The sequence below is a fragment of the Erpetoichthys calabaricus genome, chromosome 16 (genome assembly GCF_900747795.2).
Source record: "Erpetoichthys calabaricus chromosome 16, fErpCal1.3, whole genome shotgun sequence".
NCBI classification, from domain to species: Eukaryota; Metazoa; Chordata; class Cladistia; order Polypteriformes; family Polypteridae; genus Erpetoichthys; species Erpetoichthys calabaricus.
This window is the reverse complement of record NC_041409.2, coordinates 32140994-32155159: the sequence shown is the minus strand read 5'-3', so window position 1 is coordinate 32155159 and position 14166 is coordinate 32140994. Positions and strand designations below refer to the sequence as shown.

The 14166-nt window shown below is 40.6% G+C and overlaps 1 protein-coding gene across 3 annotated transcripts in view; it reads right to left on the bottom strand.

The window, feature by feature from the left end:
• rgs6 (regulator of G protein signaling 6) overlaps positions 1 to 14166 on the bottom strand; it is a 160047-nt gene that overhangs the window by 72555 nt on the left and 73326 nt on the right. For all 3 annotated transcript variants that reach the window (XM_028821925.2, XM_028821922.2, XM_028821923.2), the window contains exons 3-4: positions 8637 to 8736; positions 1878 to 1928 (exon numbers count right to left, since the gene is read on the bottom strand). In XM_028821925.2, coding sequence (XP_028677758.1) covers positions 1878 to 1928; positions 8637 to 8736 — 151 coding nt within the window. The remainder of the gene's footprint in view (positions 1 to 1877; positions 1929 to 8636; positions 8737 to 14166) is intronic.

The window sequence follows — 14166 nt, the reverse complement described above, 5'->3', positions numbered from 1 at the left end:
AAATAGATAACTGCTGCTTAGCTTGGGTCATTCATTTTTTTAAAAGTGGAAATGATGACTTCCCTAAGAATGAATCAAATATGTGACCATAACATAAAATAGCAATCTAAAACCTGTTTAACTCAATTCAAGGGTGCAAATCCACCATAGAATGTGGTCACACATGCAGGGCCAGTTTGTACTTACCAATATCCAACACATCTAAGGTGACATGGGGGAAAACTAAAATACAGCATCCAAAAGAAAACTCGTGTAGACAGAGGAAGAATGGATCAGCTTTACACACACAATATCCAGGTGTGGGATTTGAATCCAGGATGCTGGGTCCATGAAGCAGCAATGTTAATGTACAGTACTCACCAATTGGTGAGGAAATGTTAACACTATTAAACAAAAGGGACATTTGAATAGTGTTAAGTTCAATCACTTCATGAATACTTTAAGATAAAGAAATTGCAGCACTGGAACATCTATTACATGCTCTTTAGGTGTAATCTTACTGGTGAGAAAGTATATTGTGGACTTTGTTCCCTTTCCTTCAATGTATTTTTCTGAAGGTAGCATGCATATGTTGTATATATATTTGATAAAAAGGCTAATGAAAAAATGTAATAATATTTAAAGGAACCTTTTTACTTCCAATGTCACCTGCAGTTTTCTGCATAATTTACATAGTGTATGTAGTGGATTCAGAAAGAGTTTCTGCAGACATTACTGTGTGGTAGATTTCTTTTTAAATTGATACATTTGCTGTTTTTAACCATCAGTCTACAAACAATGACCCATAATGACAAAGTGAAAACATGTTTTCAGAAACGTTTCAAAATTTCTTAAAAATCAAAATCTGAACCTTCATATAAGTATTAAGACCATTAATTCAGTACTTTGTAGAAACCCCTTTGGCAGCAATTCCAGCTTTCTGTATTACTGGGTAAGTCTCTACAAACTGTGCACACCTGGATTGTGGCAGCTTATCCCATTCTTCCTGATGGATTCTGTCAAGCTCCATTAGACTGGATGGGAAGTGTCAGTAAACTGCCACCTTCAGGTCTCTCCACACATGCTCTGTGGGGTTTAAATCTTTGCCACTCAAAGACATCCGGACTTTTGTGTTGAAGCCACCCCAGTGTTGTCTTCGCTGTATGCTTCTGGTCATTGTCACCATGAAAACTAAACCATTGTCTCAGTCTGAGGTGGTGTACACTCTGGAGCAGGTTTTCTTCAAGAACCAATCTGTATTTGACTGCATTCATCCTTAAATTCTATAGACAGATACATGTGTGCCTTTCTAAAGAATGTCCAGTCATTTCAGTTTGCCACAGATGCCCTCCAATCAAGTTCTAGAAACATCTCACAGGTGGCGCAGTGGTAGTGCTACTGCTTTGCAGTAAGGAGACTGTGGAAGATTGTGGGTTCGCTTCCCGGTTCCTCCCTGTGTGGATAGCGCTTTGAGTATTGAGAAAAGCGCTATATAAATGTAATGAATTATTATTATTATTTATCTCAGTAGCCTCACCTACCAGCCTGGGTTGCTAGGTAACTTGTTTTCTAACTGATTCTGCTTTTTGATTATTAAAGTGCATTTCTTTTTTTTTATTCTTTGGCTTCCATGTCATTGTTTGATTATTGCTCACCTACAGCTGTGCAATTTTTCAGTCTACTTAGTCCATTGACGTTTTACAGCATTTTTGGCATTATAGAATGTTAGGCAGGAACCAGCCCCGCCTGAAACACTAATCCAAACAGTGCCAGGTAAGATGCTAATCCAGACAGGGCTAGTTTATAGTCACCAGTTACTGTAAGCTTTACCTCCTTAAGGTATCGAAGAAGAAAATCTGTATAGTTCATGGTACTGATATGCATGCACATGTGCTTACCTGGATCTTCAATGTTTAAATTTTTCATCAGCCACTGAACAATCTCTGCACCTGAAAGTGAAGGAAATGGGTAATCATTTATAAAGACAGAAACATGGGTCTCCTATATTTTTCATCACTCTCTGCACAGGGTAACCTCAGAATTCCAGTCAGCTTTACATTTTCCAATCTAGTCGTGTCCTACTGAAGAACTATGCAGTTGATTATTGAAATTAAACCAAAGTAGTGATCTTCTATTTAGGATGCGAGTGCTAATGGTGACAAACCAAGTTGTTTATGTGGAAGCAGTGGACAGATGAACATAGCTCGCCTAAAAGGCTTACTTTATTGGTGTCACGACTATGTAAATCATGCTCTGCTTTTTGTTTTAGTTCCTTGATTACATTTTTACCACATCTTCAGTGATATCACATTTTGCGTTTTTATTACTCATGGGCCCTTTCATTTTGTGAGCTCTGGTCACGAAGACTAGGCAACAAGCTGTGCAGCATTTAACATGACGACAGTCATTTAAAGGATGGCTGCACAGTTTTTAACATGTTCTTACTTGGTTGTAAAATTTATGGAAACAATTTTCTTGACCAGTCTTTTGATTTGTAATGTTTTGATGGTATCTGTCTTCCCTTTAGAATCGTTTCTTAAATCATATAATTGATCTGAATGGACTTTTTTGTTTGTTTTGCCCTTTGAGGTACAGCAAACTAAAGTTTTCAAATTTAAGGAACAGTAAAGAGAGGGAAAGTGAGAGAGGAAAAATCAAAAAACAGCTGGGGTTAAATATCAAGAGAACATAACTGAAAATGTCCACTTACTTATTGACCAGTTTCACAAGATTAGTTTATATGAGCTCCAAATATTAAAGAAAGTATGGACTGGAATTGGGGATGAATCTCCCTAAGCTAATGTCATTGGAAACTTCACTCTCCCACATGTGCAAGAGGTGTGTCAAGGACCATCACAATTGGATAAATAAGGACTGCAGAAGCATCTCTCTCTTTCTCTCACTCTCTCTCTCTGCAATTTTTCCACCTTCAGGAAGGTCCATCTCTCAGTTCTCTGTTACATCTGTGCAGAGAGCATTTCAATCAAAGGCCATTTCAGTCCATATTGGATCAGAGACGAATCAACATAAAAAGTTATAGAGTCACCTGGTAGCATATTATCAGGTTGTATTCTTTTATCAAAACTCATTGTAACCTGCTTATATTTTGGGCATAGTTTGTATAATACATAAACATAATACATAAACAACCCTGCCTTTTATGGAGTGCTATATAATTCCCTGGAGTTACAGATGTAAAATAATTGGGAACATGTTGAACTACAGTTGCAGACAACTCTGACAGTATGGTAAGAGAATGGGATTTGGGACAATCTGATATGGTCTCCGTAATAAAGAGTTTGAAAGGGTAAATAGAATCACCTTAGCACCCTATCACAACAAACAATGAGTGCTGCAACTTTGTGTGGTTTTTCATGGCTGATACATGTTGTTTGTGGATAATTTGCTTGTTGACGGTCTCATAACGAGGAAGTCAAATGATACTTTGCGTCAATACTTCCCCCTATACAAGACTAGCTGTTCCCAGTGGCTCTGCCCACGTAGTAGTGAAACAGGACAGTGAGGAGGGCCCTGTCTGGCTCCCTACTCCTGACGTCACGCTTCCCCCTCCCCTCGGCCCATAGCCTCTGTCTCGGATTAGGATGAATATATTGCTCCTGCACGCGAACTATGAATCTTAATGGAATGAGAGAAGTCGCAAAATCAACCGAATGTTCAAGCAAATTATAGAAAAAAACCTGATCTAAATCCATTAAGTAGTATCTCGTTTGCTAGCTAAGCAGAGGTAAGGAACACACCCCGAGGCAGATGCGTGAGTGAGGAGGTCCCCGGCCCCCTCCCCTCGAACAGCTGCATGTCTCTCAGATTCGCGCAAATAAATCGGTACCGCAAGCGAACTATGATACTTAGCACGATGAGAGAAGTCGCAATATCAACCGGAATGTTCAAGCAAATTATAGAAAAAAAACCCAATCTAAATCCATTAAGAAGTTCTCTCATGAAAGCGGAGAGACAGACAGATTGACAGACAGACATTAGTCTTATATATAATTTGATTGTATCTGTATGTATGATGTTCGCGTCAATACCCCGTATGTATGACGATGTATGGTGTTCGCGTCAATATCCCCTATGTATGGTGTTCGCGTCAATATCCCCTATGTATGGTGTTCGCGTCAATACCTCGACTCAATACAAGTTACAACCATGCAATGGGACTCTGCCTCTGTAGTTAGAACATAATGTGGCAAACGCGGACGCAGTATTGCATGATTGGCTAAGAATGTTCGAATGCTACAGTGACGCCGCTGGACGGCCGAGTATAGTAAGTCGGTGTTGGTTCGACAGAGTGTGGAACAGAAAGTAGAGCTGCTGATGAGGATCTGAGTGAGCGAGAGGGGTGTAAGTCTGTAGGAGATCAGTGAGGTTGTGGAGAGCTTTAAATGTTAAGAGCGGTATTTTGTATTGTATTCTGTACTTAACAGGGAGCCAGTGAAGCTGAGAGAGAATTGGTGTAATATGTTCAGCGGATTTAGAACAGCAGGTTATTATCCTGGCAGCAGAATTTTGAAGAAGTTGTAAGCGATGGATACGTTTTTGTGGGATGCCAGATAGCATAGAATTACAGTAATCTATACATGAGGTGACTCGGGCATTAACCAATACTTCAGTACTGTGTTGCGTAAGAACAGGACAAAGTCTAGAAATGTTTCGGAGATGGAAGAAGGCAGTCCGCGAAATGTTACTTATATGGGAGGAATTATTTAATAATAATAATAATTATTATTATTATAATTATTAGTATTATTTAATAATTTCCTTTATTAGTATATACATGGATATAAATAATTACATTTAAACGATTTGCCAAAATCTGTTGAATGTAAACGATACTGTTTTAAACATTATTGTTTTTTCATCAGAAAACCCGGTTTCCATGTTTACCTGTATTAATTTAAATGGCACTTTTGCCACTCGCAATAGGGCGAACGCGCTGACATATTGTGTCGACTGGGCAACACAGTGAATGCGTCGTCTATCTATATATGTCTATGATTTGTTCGCTTTCCGACGTAGTGTAAATAAAGTAAATTCATCTCACTGTGGTGCGTATTCCGTATGTAATACCATGTAACACATTATAATTCTCCTGCTTTACGCGAATATACCCGTGCCACCGAAAAAAAGACGTACAATTCCACGGCCCACTTCAGATGCCAGAAAAAAGTCTATTTCAAGGGTGTCTCAAACGCCACAGCAGATACTATCCAAAGTGGACGAACTTACAATAAAATGTGAATCAGAAAACTGTTTGTTCTATTTCTATGTTCTGTTTCTTTCATTTGGGAAATTCACCAGTTATAGAATCCCGGGCAACGCCGGGTACTCCTGCTAGTATGATATATTTATAGAGATGGAGGCACACGCCTCCCTTGTTTCTGGATTTTCTATAACAAACTCCTGTGCAAAATCTTTTGACGAGTCAGGCCTTCTCATGTTCTTAATATTCACCTTTGTTTCTTGTACACATATTGGACTGTGACAATTGGTATTCTTTTGACTAACTGTATTATGACCCTTGCTTTTTTAACTTCATTCTTTCTCACATCTCCTAGTCCTTGTGAAACTTTAACCTTATTTTTCACCTACCTTACAGTTTCAAAACCTGATTGTTCCGTGAAGATTTGCTTCTTGACCAGCTTCATTTGTTTTCCGATTTTCTTTATAATTTTGATCTCTTGCATGTTTAAAAATGTACAATTTTTTCTTATCTCTTTTAATTGGACTTGCTTCAGTAAATGTAACATTTAGTGACCTGTTAGATTACCCCTTGAAGTTTCTCACCCCTTTTAATGCTCCACGCCTTGGCATAATCATGGCATAGGATTGTCTGCTCAATCATGACACACAGGATATCTTTGCATTATTTTTATTAGCAATGTACCCATCTACCGATGGGCTTTTTCAGGAGGAAAATTGTTACAATACATAAGATTATCAAAGTCCTGGAATGGCTTAGGAACTTACTAAGGAATTCAGCCTAAACCTGTGGCCTCCCCAATTATTATCTTTAAATCAACTTGAGCATCATTGGGTTAAGATGGAGAAAAGCATCCTGCATTGAAATCCACCACCAGCAACCATGGGACACAATGTAGCTAAAATTATCCAGTTTCACAGTGCCATCTACTTGAAACCTTTTTAACGGAGTGTCAAGACACATTGAGTGAGCTCTAACGGTAAATTGGGGACTGTCATGACTATTTGGACATTTTTAAAAATTTTATTAATTTATTTTATTGTATCTTTTTTTTAACCTTTAAAAAAAATTCAGTTAGCGTTATAGGCGTTTTAGAGGTCATAGAATGGAACGGTTCAGTCTACCTTTTGATTTATGACTTTTTGAAGCTGTTATTTTTGAAATACAGTGCATCCGGAAAGTATTCACAGCGCATCACTTTTTCCACATTTTGTTATGTTACAGCGTTATTCCAGAATGGATTAAATTCATTTTTTTCCTCTGAATTCTACACACAACACTCCATAATGACAACGTGAAAAAAGTTTACTTGAGGTTTTTGCAAATTTATTAAAAATAAAAAAATTGAGAAAGCACATGTACATAAGTATTCACAGCCTTTGCCGTGAAGCTCAAAATTGAGCTCAGGTGCATCCTGTTTCCCTTGATCATCCTTGAGATGTTTCTTCAGCTTAAATGGAGTCCACCTGTGGTAAATTCAGTTGACTGGACATGATTTGGAAAGGCACACACCTGTCTATATAAGGTCCCACAGTTGACAGTTCATGTCAGAGCATAAACCAAGCATGAAGTCAAAGGAATTGTCTGTAGACCTCCGAGACAGGATTGTCTCGAGGCACATATCTGGGGAAGGTTACAGAAAAATTTCTGCTGCTTTGAAGGTCCCAATGAGCACAGTGGCCTCTATCATCCGTAAGTGGAAGAAGTTTGAAACCACCCGGACTCTTCCTAGAGCTGGCCGGCCATCTAAACTGAGCGATCGGGGGAGAAGGGCCTTAGTCAGGGAGGTGACCAAGAGCCCGATGGTCACTCTGTCAGAGCTCCAGAGGTCCTCTGTGGAGAGAGGAGAACCTTCCAGAAGGACAACCATCTCTGCAGCAATCCACCAATCAGGCATGTATGGTAGAGTGGCCAGACGGAAGCCACTCCTTAGCAAAAGGCACATGGCAGCCCGCCTGGAGTTTGACAAAAGGCACCTGAAGGACTCTCAGACCATGACAAAGAAAATTCTCTGGCCTGATGAGACAAAGATTGAACTCTTTGGTGTGAATGCCAGGCGTCATGTTTGGAGGAAACCTGGCACCATCCCTACAGTGAAGCATGGTGGTGGCAGCATCATGCTGTGGGGATGTTTTTCAGCGGCAGGAACTGGGAGACTAGTCAGGATAAAGGGAAAGATGACTGCAGCAATGTACAGAGATATCCTGGATGAAAACCTGCTCCAGAGCACTCTTGACCTCAGACTGGGGCGACAGTTCATCTTTCAGCAGGACAACGACCCTAAGCACACAGCCAAGATATCAAAGGAGTGGCTTCAGGACAACTCTGTGAATGTCCTTGAGTGGCCCAGCCCGAGCCCAGACTTGAATCCGATTGAACATCTCTGGAGAGATCTTAAAATGGCTGTGCACCGATGCTTCCCATCCAACCTGATGGAGCTTGAGAGGTGCTGCAAAGAGGAATGGGCGAAACTGGCCAAGGATAGGTGTGCCAAGCTTGTGGCATCATATTCAACAAGACTTGAGGCTGTAATTGCTGCCAAAGGTGCATCGACAAAGTATTGAGCAAAGGCTGTGAATACTTATGGACATGGGATTTCTCAGTTTTTTTATTTTTAATAAATTTGCAAAAACTTCAAGTAAACTTTTTTCACATTGTCATTATGGGGTGTTGTGTGCAGAATTCTGGGGAAAAAAATGAATTTAATCCATTTTGGAATAAGGCTGTAACATAACAAAATATGGAAAAAGTGATGTGCTATGAATACTTTCTGGATGCACTATATGTCTCTCCAAGGCACCATTTTGTTTTCAGCATCGGTGCCATCATTGTTTGCTGTTTGTATAACAAGATTACCAGGATTTTGAAGTGCAAAACTTCAGAAGGTGTGTGATGTGTCACATAATTGCAAAGGTATATAAGTCAGCATCATATGCTCCATTACTGTCTGAATTTCTGACTAATTCAAAAGCTGAAACTTCAACATTGTCGTTGTTAAAGATCTCCCTGGCTATGAATTGGTGTTTGTTCATTGACTTTGATTTTCTTTTGTTTTGGCTTAAGCTAAGTGAAATATTCTCTTTTATGACTGTCTTGCTACGTCTCTAGATTTGTGATTTTATCTTAAATCCTGAACTTTGTTTGTTTGAATATTGTCCCCTTTGCTCATTATTACTATTACGTCTTGTCTCCTGATTCTATCCTGCTTAAGACTGCTGCCACCCGGTGTAGTCATCCCAGAGTCCCGCTTTCAACTATGTGTCAAGTGCCATACATTGCATATTGTATATTGTACTCCACAGATTTTTGTTTTATTTAATGCTCAGCTTGGGAAAAAGAATCTTGAAAAATAATTTCATGATCTGTAAAAAATAAATTCAAAACACAATGGTGAAGTTAAATTCTGTAAGTATGCAAAGTTTAGCTGTATTCTTACCTGTAACTACACTGGGAATCTTGGAGAGAAAACTCTTCACTGTCCGGATAGGAACTCCTCCTGTCTTCTCGTCCTGTAGGCGGTAAATTATGTCTTCAATCTAAATGGAAAGAAAGGCAGAAGGGTAGCAATCCAATGATAAAATCAATTAGCAGTGATGCATGAATACAATTAAACTTTTACCCCTTATTCTTGTGAAATGTATCTATTCATGTAAACAACAGATAATAAAATTAGTATTTCAAATGAGTTCATTTCTGTTATTCAAGTCTTACCTTCCCATTTGATTACATTCATTAATTTAGAAGATACTCTCTTTCAAATTTGCTTGCACATTGTCAGAACACATCATTAATTTGTTTTCTGAATGTTGCTGTTGTTTTTGTGTGCAATTAATTTTTATTTCCCTTTGTTATAACATGAAGGATGTTTGAAAGAGACTGAGCATTATTACTGCACTCCAGGGCTCAGGTGCTAGGAGTGAATGGGAACAAAGCTAATGCCCCGAACCCATTTTTAAACAGATTCTGCCTCTTTCCGCTACCTCCACCTTCTTCGAATGACCTGCTTCAAATGGTATGCCAGTGATAAATCCGTCCCTGACAATTAGTATGGGCTGCCCATAACGGGTGACAAAGTGAGGAGACAACAAATGAGGGTGGAGGGTGGAGAACATGCTGAATTGTTTCCGTTCCAAAGAAGGCAGGCAACTTTTCACACTGGATTATTACAGACCAGCAGCACTTACATCTCACATCATTAAGACCTATAATTTAAGCAAACCAATAATGATTTGTGAAGCAGCAAGGAGACAGATATTAAAGGCAGTGTCGCACATGCATGCCTGGTGGACCACTTCAGAGTGTGTAGACTTTATAATTTCACCCCAAGCCAAGGGTTGGCGCTGCATTACAATGCTTCTCCTCTTCTTGCCCCTCCAGATCCAGAAATCAACATTCTGACAGCACATGACATCACTTCCAGATCCAGGACCCCTGGACCCGCCCCTTCAGTCTCACCAACTTGATAACTGGCACCACCACCATCTTTCTCAAAGTGTAATGATAGCCTTGTGTCTGTGAAGATGCTATGCACAATACATGTTAACTTGTGTTTATTGTTTTGCTCTTTAATACACAAAGGTTTGCCTGAGGGTGCCCCAACCCTTTATTTTTGTCCCATGTTTAATTTACAACAGAAAAAGGGTCCAAACTAACAGATCAAATATACTGTATGTATATTAAAGGCAAAATGAGAGAAAAAAGTCATGGTCAAAAAGAGTAGGTGCTAAAATCAAAACCAGAAAAATGTTTTAAATTAAACAAAAATTGTAGTAAGTGCTTTGAAATAGATTTGTTATCTGCAGTTCAGACAAGGTATTGGTCTCTTGACCAACCTTTAAACCCATCGCTTCATTACATAAAGGCCACAACCTCTGAGGACACATGCCTAACCACTCAGGCAGCTGCCATAATGATAAGAGTCCCAGAATGGCAATAATAGCAAGAACCAAAATGGTAGCCGGAAAGTATCAAAGTAATCAACACAATTTAAAGTAAATAAAGTAAGGCAATTCACAAATACATTTATAATTTATGATCCCCAAAACCCCCAAAATGAATGTCAGATCACCGAAATTGTTCCAGAAAACACAGTACAAAATGAAAAATAGAAACCAATTCACAACAAGACCTTTGAGAAGGTTGGTCCTGGACTTTATGACTTCTCTTGTGAAAAAACCCTTGCATCACTTATCCTATCACAATCATTCTGAAGCTCAGCCCTGAGGTGAGGGCGCGGACGTTCAGCTACTCACTTGAGCCGTTAATAGTTTGTGTGACCCTAACAGAGAATAAGAGACACAACAACAAGGGTTCAAGGTGAACAACTGAGTGTCGGGTATAAGTCCCAGTCGGTGATCCCAACATATGATGGCAGTGGTTGGCTGGACCAGTGGCAGTGGGGGACAAAGATAGAAGGACAAGAACAGGAAGACGATGATGCCAAATTTGGAACCCACATTCCCAAGCCTGGAGGAAGATGATTTAATGATTTGTACATTTATTAATGGTTTTATCATGTTTTAAAAACTCTTTATTCTTTTTATGTCATCATTTTAGAAAGGGTTGGCTGAGTATGTGAGGATTTGTGAGGTCCATATCTTAAATCTTGGCTTCCAGCCTTGTTATGTGATGAGGTAAGAGATCATCCCGGCAGGATGGGCTGGTAGCTTGGGGATGGGGTGTGACACTATTTTTAAAGATGGTCACCTCTGTAAAGGTAGGCATTGCTGATAAAGATGGGTTGACGAAGAGCAGCTGATGGGGGCTAATCAGCTAGTTAATATGCAAGTGCAATCAGTGTAGTCACCCCCTCATTAACTTCACCAGGGATTCCAGAGCAGGAAGATGAGAGGGGTCAGTTTTTGGTGAACGTGGAATGAGAGATGCTGAGACACCAGACTGAGTGATCTCTGTGCACCATGGAGTTTCTGTTAATGATTAAATGCATCTAACCTGCAACAGGATTGTGGAGGTGGGGGAGATGGAGGACCCAGTTAAAACACTGAGATTACCAATTTGAAGTGGCAGAGAGCTCTCCTGCGGGTAACAACTTGAAGTGTCAGTGACAGAGCCAGAAGTGGAAATGGGATGAATGGCATCAGGGCTGCTGCTTTTTGAGAGAGCAGTGAAGACGAGTGAGTTTTGCCTGAGTGAGGGGTTGCAGTCAGCAGGACCAACGGAGATTTGGCAAATGGATGGAGTAATCAAGGTGAATAATTCATTGCTTGCATTGCCATGTGGTTTCTGCTTATTGGCTGACTGGGAAAAAGAGGAACAAAAGAACACAGAGATTCTGCTTGGAATTTTTAACAGGTTTAATTATTTATGACGTTTCCTTTTTATGCATTGCTATTAATGTTTATTTATTGAATATTTAATGTACATTTGACACTTTTGTAATAAATATGCACTTTGCACTTTTGGATTCAGTGAACCCTTGTTGTTGTCTCTCACTTGCCGCTGGTACATGAACTATTAGGGAGTCAAGTGAACAACTGAATGTCGAGTATAAGTGCAGCATGGTGACCTATGATGGTGAGGCTGTCACTTTTTATTACAGTGTTTAAATTTTGCGCAATTGTGACAGTGTCGGAGAGGATCACAATGATCTGATGTCAAATGAGACACACCAGACAGACACCAGTATCCCATTGATTGATTTTTATTGTGACCTGAAAGGTGTGCGAACTTGCATGGTACGTTAGTCATTAGCAAAACAGGGACAGATGTTATTAGTTTGGCAAGTTAATGTTTACTTTAGAGAAGTCTTTATACATTGTGGAGACTGGCTCGGACACAGACAGGCAGACACATTCATGTCACCCAACACACGTTTATTATACAGTATATTAGTAATAGTGCACAAACCAGTGCCAAAGCACCAATCACCCCTTCAAAGTCCTGGCCACAACACAATGCCTTTCTCTCTCTCTGGTCCGCCTCCACTCCTCTCCAACATGCTTCGTCTTCTTCCTCCCGACTCTCGCCCTGACTGGAGGGAGGCAGCCCCTTTTATGTGCCCCGGATGGGCTCCAGGTGCATCGTCAGGGCCTCCGTAGCCACACACCTGTGTGGCGGAAGCTCCCAAGGTGAAGCCGGAAGTCCACCGGGTGCCCTCAAGTCTCTTCCCCCCAGTACTTCCCGGTGTGGCGGAAGTACTGAGGGCCAACACTCCCAAGGCATTGGGGCGCCCCCTGGCGGTGACCACGGGCCCCTACAGGGTTGAGCTTCCAAGCTCCGTACCCGTGGTCCCCAAAGCCACCAGGGAGGACGCCCCCTCGTGTCCTGGAGGAGGCACAAGCCCTCCTCCACTTCTCCTAGGCGTCCCAGCTGGGCATGGATGCCCGCCGGGCACCACAACATATAAGAACATCTTGGTATGGCCCACCAGACATCTTATTCCAAAAATGCCACTGTGTGCAAGCCTAACATTTAGTGTCCTTTTCAAGGAAACCTGTTGATTTCTTATTGAGTAACTCCCTGAGCCTTTGGATCACTAAAGCCACGGCCTTCAGTTTAAACAAAAGGTAATAATTGCTGGCATATGGCAACTCGTTGCATATTATTACAATTTATTGGTTGCATTATTATTAGAACCTTTTGCAGGTAAGGATGGGTTACACATTGAGTGTTGGTGGGGACTGAATAGAGAACAATTTTTGTAGTAAGCACTGGGACAGTGCAATTGTACAATGTGAGCACTGGCAGGGGACTGATGGACAAGGGGACAAGTATTTTGAGGGAAAGGGCATTTTGAGGGTAAGACACACCTTGGGCATTTTGGTATCCAGTAGTTTGTGTTCAGTCACTCTGTAGCCTTTCCCTGGGTATGATGCTCTTTTTAACATCTTGACAATCTGATTAAAGCTCCCCACAGCTGTACAAAAATATCTTAACCTTGGGATTTTATTTTGCCTTTTCTGTTAGAGAATTTATTTGATGCACTCTGTGCCAAGGGATAATAGCAGAGTGACGTTTTTAAAGCAGGCCCTTATCGGTCTCTGGATATGATATGTGAGTTGCCATGAGCTGAGTGCATGCCCTCAGTGTGTTGTGTTCATCTTCTCCGTTAACTAAATGACTATGTTAGGAAATGTAGAAATGCTACTGATAAGGCAGTAGAGCAGGATTGCCCCCTCCTGGGTGCCATCTTTCTGAGTACTTGCTGAATATGAAACACTTCTCCTTTACACATGGCACTTACATGTTCATGTTTTTCAACAGCATTAACACCAACTACAATTTCTTGTACCAAATGTGTTTTTCTTTCTGTTGTTGTGCTCAGAGAGGATTGTGGCAGACATTTGTTCTTGTACCCACCACTTATTGATACAAATATTAAAAGAAATCATCATATATAGCCACTTCCTTTGTGAACAGAGCCAAGAAAGCACAAGTAAAAGTATAAGCAATTAAAATGGAATTGGGTGAGTCATGGCCAATAGAGTCTGCCTGCAGACCACCTGCGGCAGGCCCCTGTGTGGCTGCTGCTGCTGGAGGTGTGAAGGTCTATACATGCACGCATACATTTATCCACTAAGCCAATGTTTTATTCATGAACCCACTAAATGACACATTTTAAGATACGCCAGTGCCAAGATTTTCTAGTTTACACCACCATCCATAGGCTCCTGCTACAAAGGGGTTCTGTGACTAGAGGTCTGACCTGTGGTCAAATCCTGGCCTGGCCACTGTGCATATTTGGTGATTCAATCACAATTTGATAGCACATGACCACATTTAAAACATGGTGTAATTGCACTTGGGTTCAAATCTCTCAGACCACAGAGGTGGTCAGAAATAAATGGACAATTTGTTTAACACAAGTGTAAATGAAATGTGTTTTCTATTCACGTACATCAACTGCACGAGCTGATTTGAATTTTGCACAGGAAAGGCCATATCAGATCTTTGTACAGGGAGGATGTTGATATTAGAAATACATTAATGACAGATGTAATGTAATC